This window comes from Onthophagus taurus, chromosome 5 (assembly GCF_036711975.1).
Source record: "Onthophagus taurus isolate NC chromosome 5, IU_Otau_3.0, whole genome shotgun sequence".
NCBI classification, from domain to species: Eukaryota; Metazoa; Arthropoda; class Insecta; order Coleoptera; family Scarabaeidae; genus Onthophagus; species Onthophagus taurus.
In genome coordinates, this window is record NC_091970.1 from 9,386,821 (window position 1) to 9,401,541 (window position 14,721).

A 14,721-nucleotide genomic window follows, 5' to 3' on the forward strand; every position below is an offset into this window, starting at 1 on the left:
GATAAAGAAAATTGTTCAAAAAAGAACATACAAGAAGATCTGTTAGGTTATGTCAAAAGAGTGAAAACTTTAAAAGATCACCTCAACCTCATTTTTAAGAGTTAGAAAATGGTTTATATCTTAAATTAAAGCTAAAAGACTCTATTTTAAGATGTGATATAAAAATTATGGTGTTGGTTAAAGAAAGTTTTTCAAAAAAGAACATACAAGAAAATCTATCAAGTTTTGTCAAAAGAGTGAAAAATTAAAAGATCACCTCAACCTCATTTTTAAGAGTTAGGAAATGATTTATGTCTTAAATTAAAGCTAAAAGACTCTATTTTAAGATATGATATAAAAATGTGGTTTGATAAAGAAAATTTTTCAAAAAACAACATACAAGAGAATCTATCAAGTTATGTCAACAGTGAAAACTTTAAAAAATCACCTTAATCTCGTTTTTAATAGTTAGAAAAGGATTATATATCTTAAATTAAAGCTGAAAGACTCTACTTTAAGATGTGATATAAAAATAATGGGGTTTGATGAAGAAAATTTTTCAAAAAAGAATATACAAGAAAATCTGTTAGGTTATGTCAAAAGAGTGAAAACTTTAAAAGATCACCTCAACCTCATTTTTAAGAGTTAGGAAATGATTTATGTCTTAAATTAAAGCTAAAAGACTCTATTTTAAGATGTGATATAAAAATTATGGTGTTGGTTAAAGAAAGTTTTTCAAAAAAGAACATACAAGAAAATCTATCAAGTTTTGTCAAAAGAGTGAAAAATTAAAAGATCACCTCAACCTCATTTTTAAGAGTTAGGAAATGATTTATGTCTTAAATTAAAGCTAAAAGACTCTATTTTAAGATATGATATAAAAATAATGGGGTTTGATGAAGAAAATATTTCAAAAAAGAACATACAAGAAAATCTGTTAGGTTATGTCAAAAGAGTGAAAACTTTAAAAGATCACCTCAACCTCATTTTTAAGAGTTAGGAAATGATTTATGTCTTAAATTAAAGCTAAAAGACTCTATTTTAAGATATGATATAAAAATAATGTGGTTTGATAAAGAACATTTTTCAAAAAACAACATACAAGAGAATCTGTCAAGTTATGTCAAGAGTGAAAACTTTAAAAAATCACCTCAACCTCGTTATTAAGAGTTAGAGAAGGATTATATATCTTAAATTAAAGCTAAAAGACTCTACTTTAAGATGTGATATAAAAATAATGGGGTTTGATGAAGAAAATTTTTCAAAAAAGAACATACAAGAAAATCTATTAGGTTATGTCAAAAGAGTGAAAACTTTAAAAGATCATCTCAACCAAAATAGATATTGTCTATAGAAGGTTAATTATTGCTACCAATAGACTACACATTGATTGCAGAATACTAATACTGCTTGTAGAAGGCTAAATACTGTCGACAGAAGACTAAAAACTCCTTGCAAAAGACTAATACTACCTATACAATACTAGAAACTGCTTTAAAAGATAGATATTGTCTATAAACAGCTAGGTACTGCTACCAACAGACTAAAAATTGGTTGCAGAATACTAATATTGCTTGTAGAAGAGCAAACACTGCCGCCAGAAGATTAAAAATGCCTTGTGGAAGACAAATATTACCAATATAATACTAAAAAATGCTTGCAGAAGATAAACATTGTCTATAAAAGGTTAATTATTGCTACCAATAGACTACACATTGATTGCAGAATACTAATACTGCTTGTGGAAGACTAAAAACTTCTTGCGAAAGATTAATACTACCTATATAATACTAGAAACTGCTTAAAAAGATAGATATTGTCTATAAAAGGTTAGGTACTGCTACCAACAGACTAGAAATTGTTTGCAGAATACTAATATTGCTTGTAGAAGACCAAATACTGCTGGTGTGATATAAAAATTATGGTATTGGATAAAGAAAGTTTTTCAAAAAAGAACATACAAGAAAATCTATCAAGTTATGTCAAAAGAGTGAAAAATTAAAAGATAACCTCAACCTCGTTTTTAAGAGATAGAAAATGATTTATGTCTTAAATTAAAGCTAAAAGACTCTATTTTAAGATATGATATAAAAATAATGTGGTTTGATAAAGAAAATTTTTCAAAAAACAACATACAAGAGAATCTGTCAAGTTATGTCAAGAGTGAAAACTTTAAAAAATCACCTCAACCTCGTTTTTAAGAGTTAGAAAAGGATTATATATCTTAAATTAAAGCTAAAAGACTCTACTTTAAGATGTGATATAAAAATAATGGGGTTTGACGAAGAAAATTTTTCAAAAAAGAACATACAAGAAAATCTGTTAGGTTATGTCAAAAGAGTGAAAACTTTAAAAGATCATCTCAACCTCATTTTTAAGAGTTAGAAAATGATTTATGTCTTAAGTTAAAGTTAAAAGACTCTATTTTAAGATGTGATAAATAATGGGGTTTGTTTCTATAGTTTATAATAAATTTTAAATTAAATAATTTCCAACTAACGCCATCTATCGGCAATTCCTATCAATTCGTGACTTTTGACACTGACGTGAAGTTAGCGGATTTCACACAACTCAAGACTTCAAGTGACAGTTAAAAATATCATATTTTTCTAACCTACAAATAAATGTTATAATTTATAAATAATAAAAGTTATTTTAGTTTTGTTTAATAATTTTCCACTCAATATAAATAAAAAGGAATATAAAGCAATAGGAAAATGAATGTTAAGATTTAAAAGATCACCTCAACTTCGTTTTTAAGAGTTAGAAAATGATTTATCTCTCAAATTAAAGCTAATAGACTGTACTTTAAGATGTGATATAAAAATAATAGGGTTTGATGAAGGAAATTTTTCAAAAAACAACATACAAGAGAATCTGTCAAGTAATGTCAAGAGTGAAAACTTTAAAAAATCACCTCAACCTCATTTTTAAGAGTTAGGAAATGATTTATGTCTTAAATTAAAGCTAAAAGACTCTATTTTAAGATGTGATATAAAAATTATGGTGTTGGTTAAAGAAAGTTTTTCAAAAAAGAACATACAAGAAAATCTATCAAGTTTTGTCAAAAGAGTGAAAAATTAAAAGATCACCTCAACCTCATTTTTAAGAGTTAGGAAATGATTTATGTCTTAAATTAAAGCTAAAAGACTCTATTTTAAGATATGATATAAAAATAATGTGGTTTGATAAAGAAAATTTTTCAAAAAACAACATACAAGAGAATCTGTCAAGTTATGTCAAGAGTGAAAACTTTAAAAAATCACCTCAACCTCGTTTTTATGAGTTAGAAAAGGATTATATATCTCAAATTAAAGCTAAAAGACTCTACTTTAAGATGTGATATAAAAATAATGGGGTTTAATGAAGAAAATTTTTCAAAAAAGAACATACAAGAAAATCTGTTAGGTTATGTCATAAGAGTGAAAACTTTAAAAGATCATCTCAACTTCATTTTTAAGAGTTAGAAAATGATTTATGTCTTAAGTTAAAGTTAAAAGACTCTATTTTAAGATGTGATAAATAATGGGGTTTGTTTCTAATGTTTATAATAAATTTTAAATTAAATAATTTCCAACTAACGCCATCTATCGGCAATTCCTATCAATTCGTGACTTTTGACATTGACGTGAAGTTAGCGGATTTCACACAACTCAAGACTTCAAGTGACAGTTAAAAATGTCATATTTTCTAACCTACAAATAAATGTTATAATTTATAAATAAAATAATTTTCCACTCAATATAAATAAAAAGGAATATAAAGCAATAGGAAAATTAATATTAGGATTTAAAAGATTTTCTATGTAATAAAAAAATTCTATTTTTAAACATCATATTGAATTATAATAGACTCCTTATCAACATAATTCAACAAAGTATTCTCCAACTCTTTATTATTTTCTTCCAAATCTTTCCCTTGGAGCACAACACCTCCGTTATTATCAATTACAGCTTCCATAACGATCGTATCGACATGTTCCGGATTAATCACGTCGTTAATTTCTTGATTAATCTTAATTTCTCCCTCGTTAAAATTATCATCATCGAATAAAACATCAAAATTCCCCGAAGATATCAAAACATCATCCGTGGTACCGGAATACCCATAAAACCCCCATATCCATAATTGATTTTCCATGCATTTAATATACCCAAGAACTTTTTGAAAAAAACTATTTATGTTAATCTTGGGGTATGTTTCAATGTGTAACCAAGCCCTGATGACGTTTCTTTTTTGAAACGATGTTAAATCCTTACTAAACGATTTTTTATCCCCTTTCGTGTAAACATCACGCAAAAACGATTCTAATTCGATTAATTTTTCGATTAAACTCACTATTTTGACGCTATTTTGCGGGGTTTTTCCTTTGAATAGTAACAAATAGTCTCGTAACTTTTTAAATGGTGCTATTACGTTTTCGCTGATACGATTTTCTAAATGATGCACGCAAAATAATTGCGGCGTGACGGTTTTAATCCAAATTTCGTTGATGTACTCGAAAATTGGTTCGGTTATTTTGTTTAAATCTAAATCGTTTGATTGAGTTTTGATCGTGTTTAACGCATCTTCGATTGTATTAACTGGAAGTAAAGGTAACATTAATAACATGTGGTAAATGTTGCGGAAATTCGAATTTGTTTCTAAATTTTTTGATAAATTTAATGAACATATTTTTTTGTAAATGTTTTGGGTGTAATAATAAAATGAGCCTCCGATGTGGGAGTCTAAATAGATTTCGCCTAAAGCGTAATATAAAGAGGATTCGTAATCGGTTACGATTTCGTAAGGTTTTAGATTTGGGGCTAAATCATCGCGGAGATGTTTAAATATTTTTGCGAAAATTTCTTGATTCTTTTTATTAACTAAGGCGAATAAAATCGGGTAATAACTTTCATCGAGCCAAATTAAAACTGTTATTAAGTGGTACTCGAACGATTCTGTATTATTTATCTGAAAGGACCCATCGACGTACATTAAATCACTTTTTACGTCTTTATTTATGTTTGAAAAAATTATTGCGTAAGCACCATTTTCCGTGGAAAATTTTTCTTGGTAAAATTGTTTATTGTCATTAGTAAAATGTAATCGTTCGAACGCCCCATCTTCGATTCTTTCAAAAAGTTGTTCAAAACTAGAAATTTTCGGGATTTTCTCGGGGTTTTGGTGTTTGCAAATTTCGTTGATCACGTTTCTTAAAGGAATTAATTTTTTTATGTCTGGATCTTGTTCGGATATTTCCTCATACATTAATCGGATGTTTAAATTTTTATCTAATTGCATTTTTTTCCTCATTACGTGAAAAAACATGTGCTTTTTTCGAGTCTCTTCGCTCGGTTTTTTATGATTATGACCGATTTCTAGATTTAATTGGGAAGTTGCGATAAATTCTTTCGCTCGGCTTTTACAATTAGGGCTAATACACCTTAAGTATCGAACATTATTGTTTTTAACTAACCCCAAGATGAACAAATAACCATTCGAGATGATATAATCGCTATTTAAAGGACCTTTTACGTACGAATAAGAAAATTCGCCAATTTTCGAATCGTTATTTAGCGGAGATTTATTTTGATACGTTTTCATTTCGTTTTCTTCGTCGTCTCCTTTTAGGATTGTGATTAATTCTTCGTTGGAGGGTGTTGTTTTTGGAATTTCGAGGCGAATTTTTTTCGTGCCTTGGTTTTTTAACTTCTCTTTAAACATTTTGTTGGTTTTTAAACACTTTAAGCGGAATTTAAACGCTTTTTGGAGCAATTTCATACAGTTTGTGCAAATAAATTTGGGCAAATTATCCATTTTTGTGATCTAATCGAAAAAGAATTAATTATAACCTCACCTACTCATTAAAACAAAAAAGTATAATTCAAGAATCATTATGTCGCTTCAAAATCTAATACTGCTAGTAAAAGGAGATATGGTCTCCAAAAAAGGTACCTACTACTTCCAAAATGCTAGATACTGGTGGAAAAGATTACAATCTGCTTGGAAAGACGAGATACTGCTTCCATAAGACTAATTACTGCTTTCAGAGCGCTATATACTACTAGAAAAGATTATAACCTGCTTGAAGAAGACTAAATACTGCTAGGAGAAACTATTAAAACTCCTTTCGACGACAAACACTACCTACACAATACTAGAAACTGCTTGCAGAAGACAGATATTGTCAATAGAAGGCTAGGTACTGCTACCAATACACTACAAATTGATAGCAGAATACTAATACTGCTTGTAGCAGACCAAATACTGCCGCCAGAAGACTAAAAACTAGTCAAAGTGGCCAGACGCCAACGCCCTCTCGGTCATCTTCTTCGAATAATTTGATACAAAATTAAACTTTAAAATTAACACCACCTTTTAAAACCTTGTATCATATCCAAATTATTATTAATAAAATAAAATCATTATTTAAAATAAAATTAATAAAATAATAAGTAATGACACCTATCGTAATTATAACCCAAAAATTATTGATAGAAATCTACTTTACCTACTAATGACATTTAACTGTCATGAATCATGATTATTGGTTGCCTATCTTAAAATATTGAAATAAAATTATTAAAAAGACACTGAATTTAACAGTTAATATCTAAATAATGTTTTATTGGGGATCTTTATTCGTGGACGACGCATACATGGGGAAAAATCCTTGAGACAGGATAAGATTGTTGTGAATATATATAATAAACAGAGTTTGTGGAATTTGAGGTTAACCTAAAGCGAAATCAATCAAAATAATGTGGATTTGGAAATTAATCAGAAATAATGGAGTTTGATAAAGAATAAAGAAAGTTTTTCAAAAAAGAACAAGAAAATCTGTAAAGTTATGTCAAAGATCACCTCAACCTCGTTTTTAAAAGTTACAAAATGATTTATGTCTTAAAATAAAGGTAAAAGACTCTATTTTAAGATAGAAAATGCTAGTAAAAGATTAAAAACTGCTTGGAATGAGGAAATACTGTTTCAAAAAGTTACCTACAGCTTCTAAAATGCTAGATACTGCAGAAAAAGACCACAACATTGCTTTCAAAGACTTCCCAAAAAGATACCTAATGCTGCCAAAAAGTTAAATACTACTGGGAAGACTAATAACTACTTGGAAAAAGGAGATATGGTCTCCAAAAAAGATACCTACTACTTCCAAAATGCTAGATACTGGTGGAAAAGATTACAATCTGCTTGGAAAGACGAGATACTGCTTCCATAAGACTAATTACTGCTTTCAGAGCGCTATATACTACTAGAAAAGATTACAACCTGCTTGAAGAAGACTAAATACTGCTAGAAGAAACTATTAAAACTCCTTCCGACGACAAACACTACCTACACAATACTAGAAACTGCTTGCAGAAGACAGATATTGTCAATAGAAGGCTAGGTACTGCTACCAATACACTACAAATTGATAGCAGAATACTAATACTGCTTGTAAAAGACTAAATACTGCCGTCAGAAGACTAAAAACTCCTTGCGGAAGGCAAATACTACCTATATAATACTAAAAATGCTTGCAGAAAATAGATATTGTCTATAAACAGCTAAGTACTGCTACCAACAGACTAGAAATTGGTTGCAGAATACTAATATTGCTTGTAGAAGAGCAAACATTGCCGCTAGAAGATTAAAAATGCCTTGTGGAAGACAAATACTACCAATATAATACTAAAAAATGCTTGCAGAAGATAAATATTGTCTATAAAAGGTTAATTATTGCTACCAATAGACTACACATTGATTGCAGAATACTAATATTGCTTGTAGAAGACCAAATACTGCCGCCAGAAGACTAAAAACTCCTTGAAAAAGACTAATACTACCTATACAATACTACTAAAATACTAGAATAATACTAGAAACTGCTTTAAAAGATAGATATTGTCTATAAACAGCTAGGTACTGCTACCAACAGACTAAAAATTGGTTGCAGAATACTAATATTGCTTGTAGAAGAGCAAACACAGCCGCCAGAAGATTAAAAATGCCTTGTGGAAGACAAATACTACCAATATAATACTAAAAAATGCTTGCAGAAGATAAATATTGTCTATAAAAGGTTAATTATTGCTACCAATAGACTACACATTGATTGCAGAATACTAATACTGCTTGTAGAAGACTAAATACTGTTGACAGAAGACTAAAAACTCCTTGCAAAAGACTAATACTACCTATACAATACTAGAAACTGCTTTAAAAGATAGATATTGTCTATAAACAGCAAGGTACTGCTACCAACAGACTAAAAATTGGTTGCAGAATACTAATATTGCTTGTAGAAGAGCAAACACTGCCGCCAGAAGATTAAAAATGCTTTGTGGAAGACAAATACTACCAATATAATACTAAAAAATGCTTGCAGAAGATAGATATTGTCTATAAACGATTAGTTATTGCTACCAATAGACTACACATTGATTGCAGAATACTAATACTGCTTGTAGAAGACTAAATACTGTCGACAGAAGACTAAAAACTCCTTGCAAAAGACTAATACTACCTATACAATACTAGAAACTGCTTTAAAAGATAGATATTGTCTATAAACAGCTAGGTACTGCTACCAACAGACTAAAAATTGGTTGCAGAATACTAATATTGCTTGTAGAAGAGCAAACACTGCCGCCAGAAGATTAAAAATGCTTTGTGGAAGACAAATACTACCAATATAATACTAAAAAATGCTTGCAGAAGATAGATATTGTCTATAAACGGTTAGTTATTGCTACCAATAGACTACACATTGATTGCAGAATACTAATATTGCTTGTAGAAGACCAAATACTGCCGCCAGAAGACTAAAAACTCCTCGCGGAAGACAAATACTAAGAATACAATATTAAAAAATTTTTGTAGAAGATAGATATTGTCTATAGAAGGTTAGTTATTGCTACCAATAGACTACACATTGATTGCAGAATACTAATACTGCTTGTGGAAGACTAAAAACTTCATGCGAAAGATTAATACTACCTATATAATACTAGAAACTGCTTAAAAAGATAGATATTGTCTATAAAAGGTTAGGTACTGCTACCAACAGACTAGAAATTGGTTGCAGAATACTAATATTGCTTGTAGAAGACCAAATACTGCTGACAGAAGACTAAGAACGCTTTGCGAAAGACTAATACTACCTATACAATACTAGAAACTGCTTAAAAAGATAGATATTGTCTATAAAAGGCTAGGTACTGCTACTAACCAGTGACATGATTATCAACTGGACTGCGTGTTCGCCGAATAAAGTGATGCCAGTACGGTATGCAACCAACATTTGCCATTGTAGGCTCTTACTAAAATAGCACAATAAGACAAGTACGAGCAAGTTGCTTCATGTGAATATCTAAAATGACATTATTAAAAAAAATGATTTTCGTCGAAATTTGAACTTGTTTATAAACAGGTACTTTGTCATTTTGTCACTGACAAAAGTACAGCAGGTCAGAAAATTGCATAGTAGAAGGGTATTTTTCTTATTTGCGCATTTATCAGCCCCGCAATAGCATTAACCTCGCTTTTGCCTACAATGGTCACTGTTGGTTGTCTAACCTATTGGCATCACTCCTTTACACGGGAATTATGCGGAGCATTCAATCCAGTTAATAATCATGTCACTGCTACCAACAGATTAGAAATTGGTTGCAGAATACTAATATTGCTTGTAGAAGACCAAATACTGCCTACAGAAGACTAGAAACTCCTCGCGGAAGACAAATACTACCAATACAATACTAAAAAATGCTTGCAGAAGATAGATATTGTCTGTAGAAGGTTAGTTATTGCTACCAATAAAGTACACATTGATTGCAGAATACTAATACCGCTTGTAGAAGACTAATACTACCTATACAATGCTAGAAACTGTTTAAAAAGATAGATATTGTCTACCAACAGATTAGAAATTGGTTGCAGAATACTAATATTGCTTGTAGAAGACCAAATACTGCCGCCAGAAGACTAAAAACTCCTGGCGGAAAACAAATACTAGCTACACAATACTAAAAAATGCTTACAGAAGATAGATACTGTCTATGAAAGGTTAGCTATTGCTACCCATAGACCACACATTGATTGCAGAATACTAATACTGCTTGTAGAAGACTAAATACTCCTTGCAAAAGACTAATAGTACCTATACAATGCTAGAAACTGCTTTAAAAGATAGATATTGTCTATAATAGGCTAGGTACTGCTACTAACAGACTAGAAATTGGTTGCAGAATACTAATATTGCTTTTAGAAGAACAAATACTGCCGGCAGAAAACTAAAAACTCCTTGCGGAAAACAAATACTACCTATACAATACTAAAAAATGTTTGCAGAAGATAGATACTGTCTAGAGAAGGTTAGCTATTGCTACCCATAGACCACACATTGATTGCAGAATACTAATACTGCTTGTAGAAGACTAAATACTCCTTGCAAAAGACTAATAGTACCTATACAATGCTAGAAACTGCTTTAAAAGATAAATATTGTCTATAAAAGGCTAGGTACTGCTACTAACAGACTAGAAATTGGTTGCAGAATACTAATATTGCTTTTAGAAGAACAAATACTGCCGGCAGAAAACTAAAAACTCCTTGCGGAAAACAAATACTACCTATACAATACTAAAAAATGTTTGCAGAAGATAGATACTGTCTAGAGAAGGTTAGCTATTGCTACCCATAGACCACACATTGATTGCAAAATACTAATACTGCTTGTAGAAGACTAAATACTCCTTGCAAAAGATTAATAGTACCTATACAATGCTAGAAACTGCTTTAAAAGATAGATATTGTCTATAAAAGGCTAGGTACTGCTACTAACAGACTAGAAATTGGTTGCAGAATACTAATATTGCTTTTAGAAGAACAAATACTGCCGGCAGAAAACTAAAAACTCCTTGCGGAAAACAAATACTACCTATACAATACTAAAAAATGTTTGCAGAAGATAGATACTGTCTATAGAAGGTTAGCTATTGCTACCCATAGACCACACATTGATTGCAGAATACTAACACTGCTTGTAGAAGACTAAATACTCCTTGCAAAAGACTAATAGTACCTATACAATACTAGAAACTGCTACCAACAGGCTAGAAATTGCTATGTCATATTTGGGTGACAAAGAATCGAGTGTTGTAGCAGCAATTGTTAAATCTGCAATGGAAGGGACACAGAAGGATATCACTAAACAGAAGAATAATTTCAGTAAATAGTCTTCAGCCAATAGTATTGTAATCTCCAAACACTTAGTAGTGTTTTGCCAGCAGTATACAGGGTGTTTCGGAGAACAAATTTAACCACATATACTAGAGTGAAAATGATGATGATTCATATAAATAAAAATTAGTAAGTCTTCAAATTTCAAAGATACAGGCCATCAAAGTTAAGAAATTTTAACACATTTTTCCAAATATCTTAAACACTATTTACAGTAAAGCGCTGAAGTTTGGTACAGTATAAATCAATGTGGTGTAAAATCGTTAGGCAATTTATTAGTTGAATCGGTCCGCGGGAACAATGCTATATAGGCTGTTTCTAAAGTTTGTTTGCCCAGAACTTTTTTATTCTGTCATAACCCTACATTTATGTTTGCAGTTTCTAATAGTAAATTTAGTTTAGAAACTTTTATTACTCTTAGGTAATATTGATAAAAATCACTGTTTTCGTGTTAAATGCAAAAATGTTACACTACATGTGGTTACATTTGTTCCCCAAGTCACCAAAACACCCTGTATAGTTTTCTGAAAACATAAAATAGTCTTTGCCAACAGTATCTAGCTTTCTGAAAGTAGTTAATAGTCTTTTGAAAGCAGTATCTTGCATTTCCAAGCAGATAATAGTTTCTCCCAGCAGTATTTAGCAGATTGTAATCTTTTCCACCAGTGTCTAGCTTTTTAGAAGCAGTAGGTAACTTTTTGAAATAGTATTTTCTCTTTATAAGCAGTTTTTAGTCTTTTACTAGCAGTATTTCAACTTCTGATAGCAATAATTAGTCTTTTGCCAACAGTATCTAGCATTGTTAGTTCTAGTGACAGTGAGATGTAGAACTTTACTTTTAACTTTATCAGATTAATTTTGTGCATGGCTTTAAAATAAACAATCAGCATGATTTCAGTATGTTCTACACTTTCTTTTTATGTTCAACATGTTTTTTGGTCATTTCACATGATGATTCTTGAATTTTTCCCAAAAAATTTAAACTTACAACAATCGGGTATGAACACAACATAATCATCGACATCACAGTAGTCCCATTTTCGGTTTTCTCAAAAATATTTCGTTCCAAATTTTCGTTACAGCCACAAACTCTGCATGCTTTCAGGTTTTCGTCTGAGTCCCAATTAATCTCTTCTTCCTCCATGAAAGGAATTGCACCTTTTCTTAGAACTACCAAGTTTCGCACGCTTTCCGGATTCAAATCCGTTTCTAATCCATCTAAATTAAATAATTTTAATAAATTAAAATTTTAAATAATAACGTAGAAACAAACTCACCAAAATTCGATTGTTCAATAATGTCACTTGGCCTAAAATGGTCCAAACACACAAAGCTTTTTTCGTTAGGCTCAACTCCTTCCGTTCCCAAACTCTCCAACCATTTCCGCTTAGTTCCTGGATTTTCCGGAAACGGCATACCCAAAGAATTATTGCAATCGGGAACGAAACAAGACATTTTCTACCTTAAAATACGTTTTTCTTAGCCCATATGACAGTTGGTGTTATTGACCCTGAAAAAGGAGACATCTATCGTTAAATCAATGTAAATAGCATTTTGATTAATTTTATTGATAATAGATGGCGAAATTTATTATTATTTTATTAAAATTCAATAAGAAAATACCTCTAAAATACTTTAATAACATAATTATCGTTATCGTTTTGTGATATGTTTTTTAAACAACTCCATCGAAACATAACCTAACCATCTATCCTCAAACAAACCAAAAATATGATAACTTATTTTATATGTTATTTTTAATAAACATAAACAAAAATTCCAACTACTTACATAATTTTAAAACGTTTTAAATGTTTTATTTCTTTGTTAATCTTAAAATGAATTAGTTTGAATCGACGCGCCATCAACAAACTGTCATTTAGATTTTTGACATAAAACCAAAATAATCGTGAAGTTATCTCAAAACCATAAATTACATAACCTAACTTTTTTCATATTGATACAAAAATGAAAAAATTAAAAAGTGATTCGTTTATAATTTATTATGGATTATATTTCTTAAGAATTGTATTATGTAGTTTTAACCCCACAAAATGGGGAAGAATTTTTTTAATTAATAATTTATTAAAATAACAACAAACAGAGACATCTATCGTTAAATTGATACAAATAGCACCCGTTTCCATTAATTATTAACCTCAAATAATAGATGGCGCAATGTTTAATTATTATTTTATTAAAATTTATCAAAATGTGATATAACCCCACCATAAAAATACCTAAAAACACTTTAATAACACAATTATCTTTATTTTTTTGTGGTATGTTATTTAAAACAGTCAGACGTTTATCAACAATGATATCGAACGAAAGAAATTTCAAAGCAGCCTTGATCCAAATGACAGTGGGTACTGATCGAGATAAAAACTTAGAGAATGCAAAAAAATTAATCGGAGAGGCTGCTAGAAATGGGGCAAAACTTGTGGTGCTTCCCGAATGTTTTAATTCGCCGTATGGGACGAAATTTTTTAGTCAATACGCTGAGACGATCCCCGAAGGACAATCGAGTCAGGTTTTATCGAAAGCGGCGAAAGATAACCAAGTTTTTTTAATTGGGGGGTCGATTCCTGAAAAAGGAATTAACGAAAAATATTACAATACTTCAACGACGTGGAATCCTAACGGAGAGTTGGTCGCGAAGTTTCGAAAAATGCATCTTTTCGATATCGATATTCCAGGAGGGATTACATTCAAAGAATCGGATATATTACACGGGGGAAACGATTTGGCGACTTTTGAGATGGGCAAGACGAAAATCGGGGTTGGAATTTGTTACGATTTGCGATTTGAAGAGCTAGCAAAACTTTATAGGATGAAAGGGTGTGAAATTTTGGTTTATCCAGGAGCTTTTAACATGACGACAGGCCCTATGCATTGGGAAATTCTTCAGAGAGGTCGCGCTTTGGATAATCAAGTGTATGTTATGGCTTGTAGCCCCGCGAGGAATCAACAAGGTTACATCGCTTTTGGACATTCGCAAATCACCAATCCGTGGGGGAAAGTTATTGCCCAAGCTGGACATGAAGAGGAAATTATTTATGGCAATATTGATTTGGGAGAATGCGATAAAATTAGACAACAAATCCCTATTTGGGATCAAAGGAGAACTGATATTTATGATACTCAACATAAACAGTAAAAAAGATCTGCTTTAATGCGTTTATAACCTCAAAATGTGTTACAAACGTCAACTGTAATCAATAGAAATGTTTATTTTAATATGTTTTAAACGATTTTAAAGAATAAAATAAAAAAAATAAATAAATATAATCCTATATAAGTGTAATAATCAGTATTTTTAACATAACTTAGTTTGAATTGACGCGCCATCAACTAACTGTCACTTTGACATTAAATCAAAACAAACGTGAAGTTATCTCCAAATTATAAATCTATTTTTTTAACATTTTATTTTAACATTCAGTTTCTATTCTATTTCTAGGCCTTGTTTTAGTTCTAGTTTTACTTCAATAAAAATACACAACATAATAATAATTTATG

General features: G+C 30.6%; 2 protein-coding genes and 1 long non-coding RNA gene across 3 annotated transcripts; 2 read left to right on the forward strand and 1 right to left on the reverse strand.

The window, feature by feature from the left end:
* The first annotated feature begins 403 nt into the window (after positions 1-403).
* On the forward strand, positions 404-3,814 carry LOC139429727 (uncharacterized). The gene is made up of 2 exons (XR_011640283.1): positions 404-2,741; positions 2,793-3,814. It is a non-coding gene; the product is annotated as an uncharacterized lncRNA (long non-coding RNA).
* LOC111418369 (uncharacterized) lies at positions 3,762-13,064 on the reverse strand. The gene is made up of 4 exons (XM_023050901.2): positions 12,991-13,064; positions 12,477-12,709; positions 12,188-12,417; positions 3,762-5,787 (listed from the first exon to the last, which is right to left on the reverse strand). The coding sequence occupies exons 2-4, from the start codon at positions 12,652-12,654 to the stop codon at positions 3,805-3,807; spliced, it is 2,391 nt and encodes a 796-aa protein (XP_022906669.2). The 5' UTR covers positions 12,655-12,709; positions 12,991-13,064; the 3' UTR covers positions 3,762-3,804.
* Positions 13,065-13,399: 335 nt separating this feature from the next.
* Positions 13,400-14,509, forward strand: LOC111418375 (omega-amidase NIT2). Its single transcript, XM_023050906.2, has one exon. The coding sequence runs from the start codon at positions 13,484-13,486 to the stop codon at positions 14,357-14,359; it is 876 nt and encodes a 291-aa protein (XP_022906674.1). The 5' UTR covers positions 13,400-13,483; the 3' UTR covers positions 14,360-14,509.
* Positions 14,510-14,721: the final 212 nt, after the last annotated feature.

Bases quoted from the DNA above. Each gene is read 5' to 3' on its own strand.
- LOC111418369 (XM_023050901.2), bottom strand. From the start codon at position 12,654: ATGTCTTGTTTCGTTCCCGATTGCAATAATTCTTTGGGTATGCCGTTT. The intron at 12,418-12,476 runs GTGAGTTTGTTT...TATTTAATTTAG, and splicing joins TATTGAACAATCGAATTTTG to ATGGATTAGAAACGGATTTG. The intron at 5,788-12,187 runs GTAAGTTTAAAT...TTTTTCGATTAG, and splicing joins TGTGTTCATACCCGATTGTT to ATCACAAAAATGGATAATTT.
- LOC111418375 (XM_023050906.2), top strand. From the start codon at position 13,484: ATGTTATTTAAAACAGTCAGACGTTTATCAACAATGATATCGAACGAA.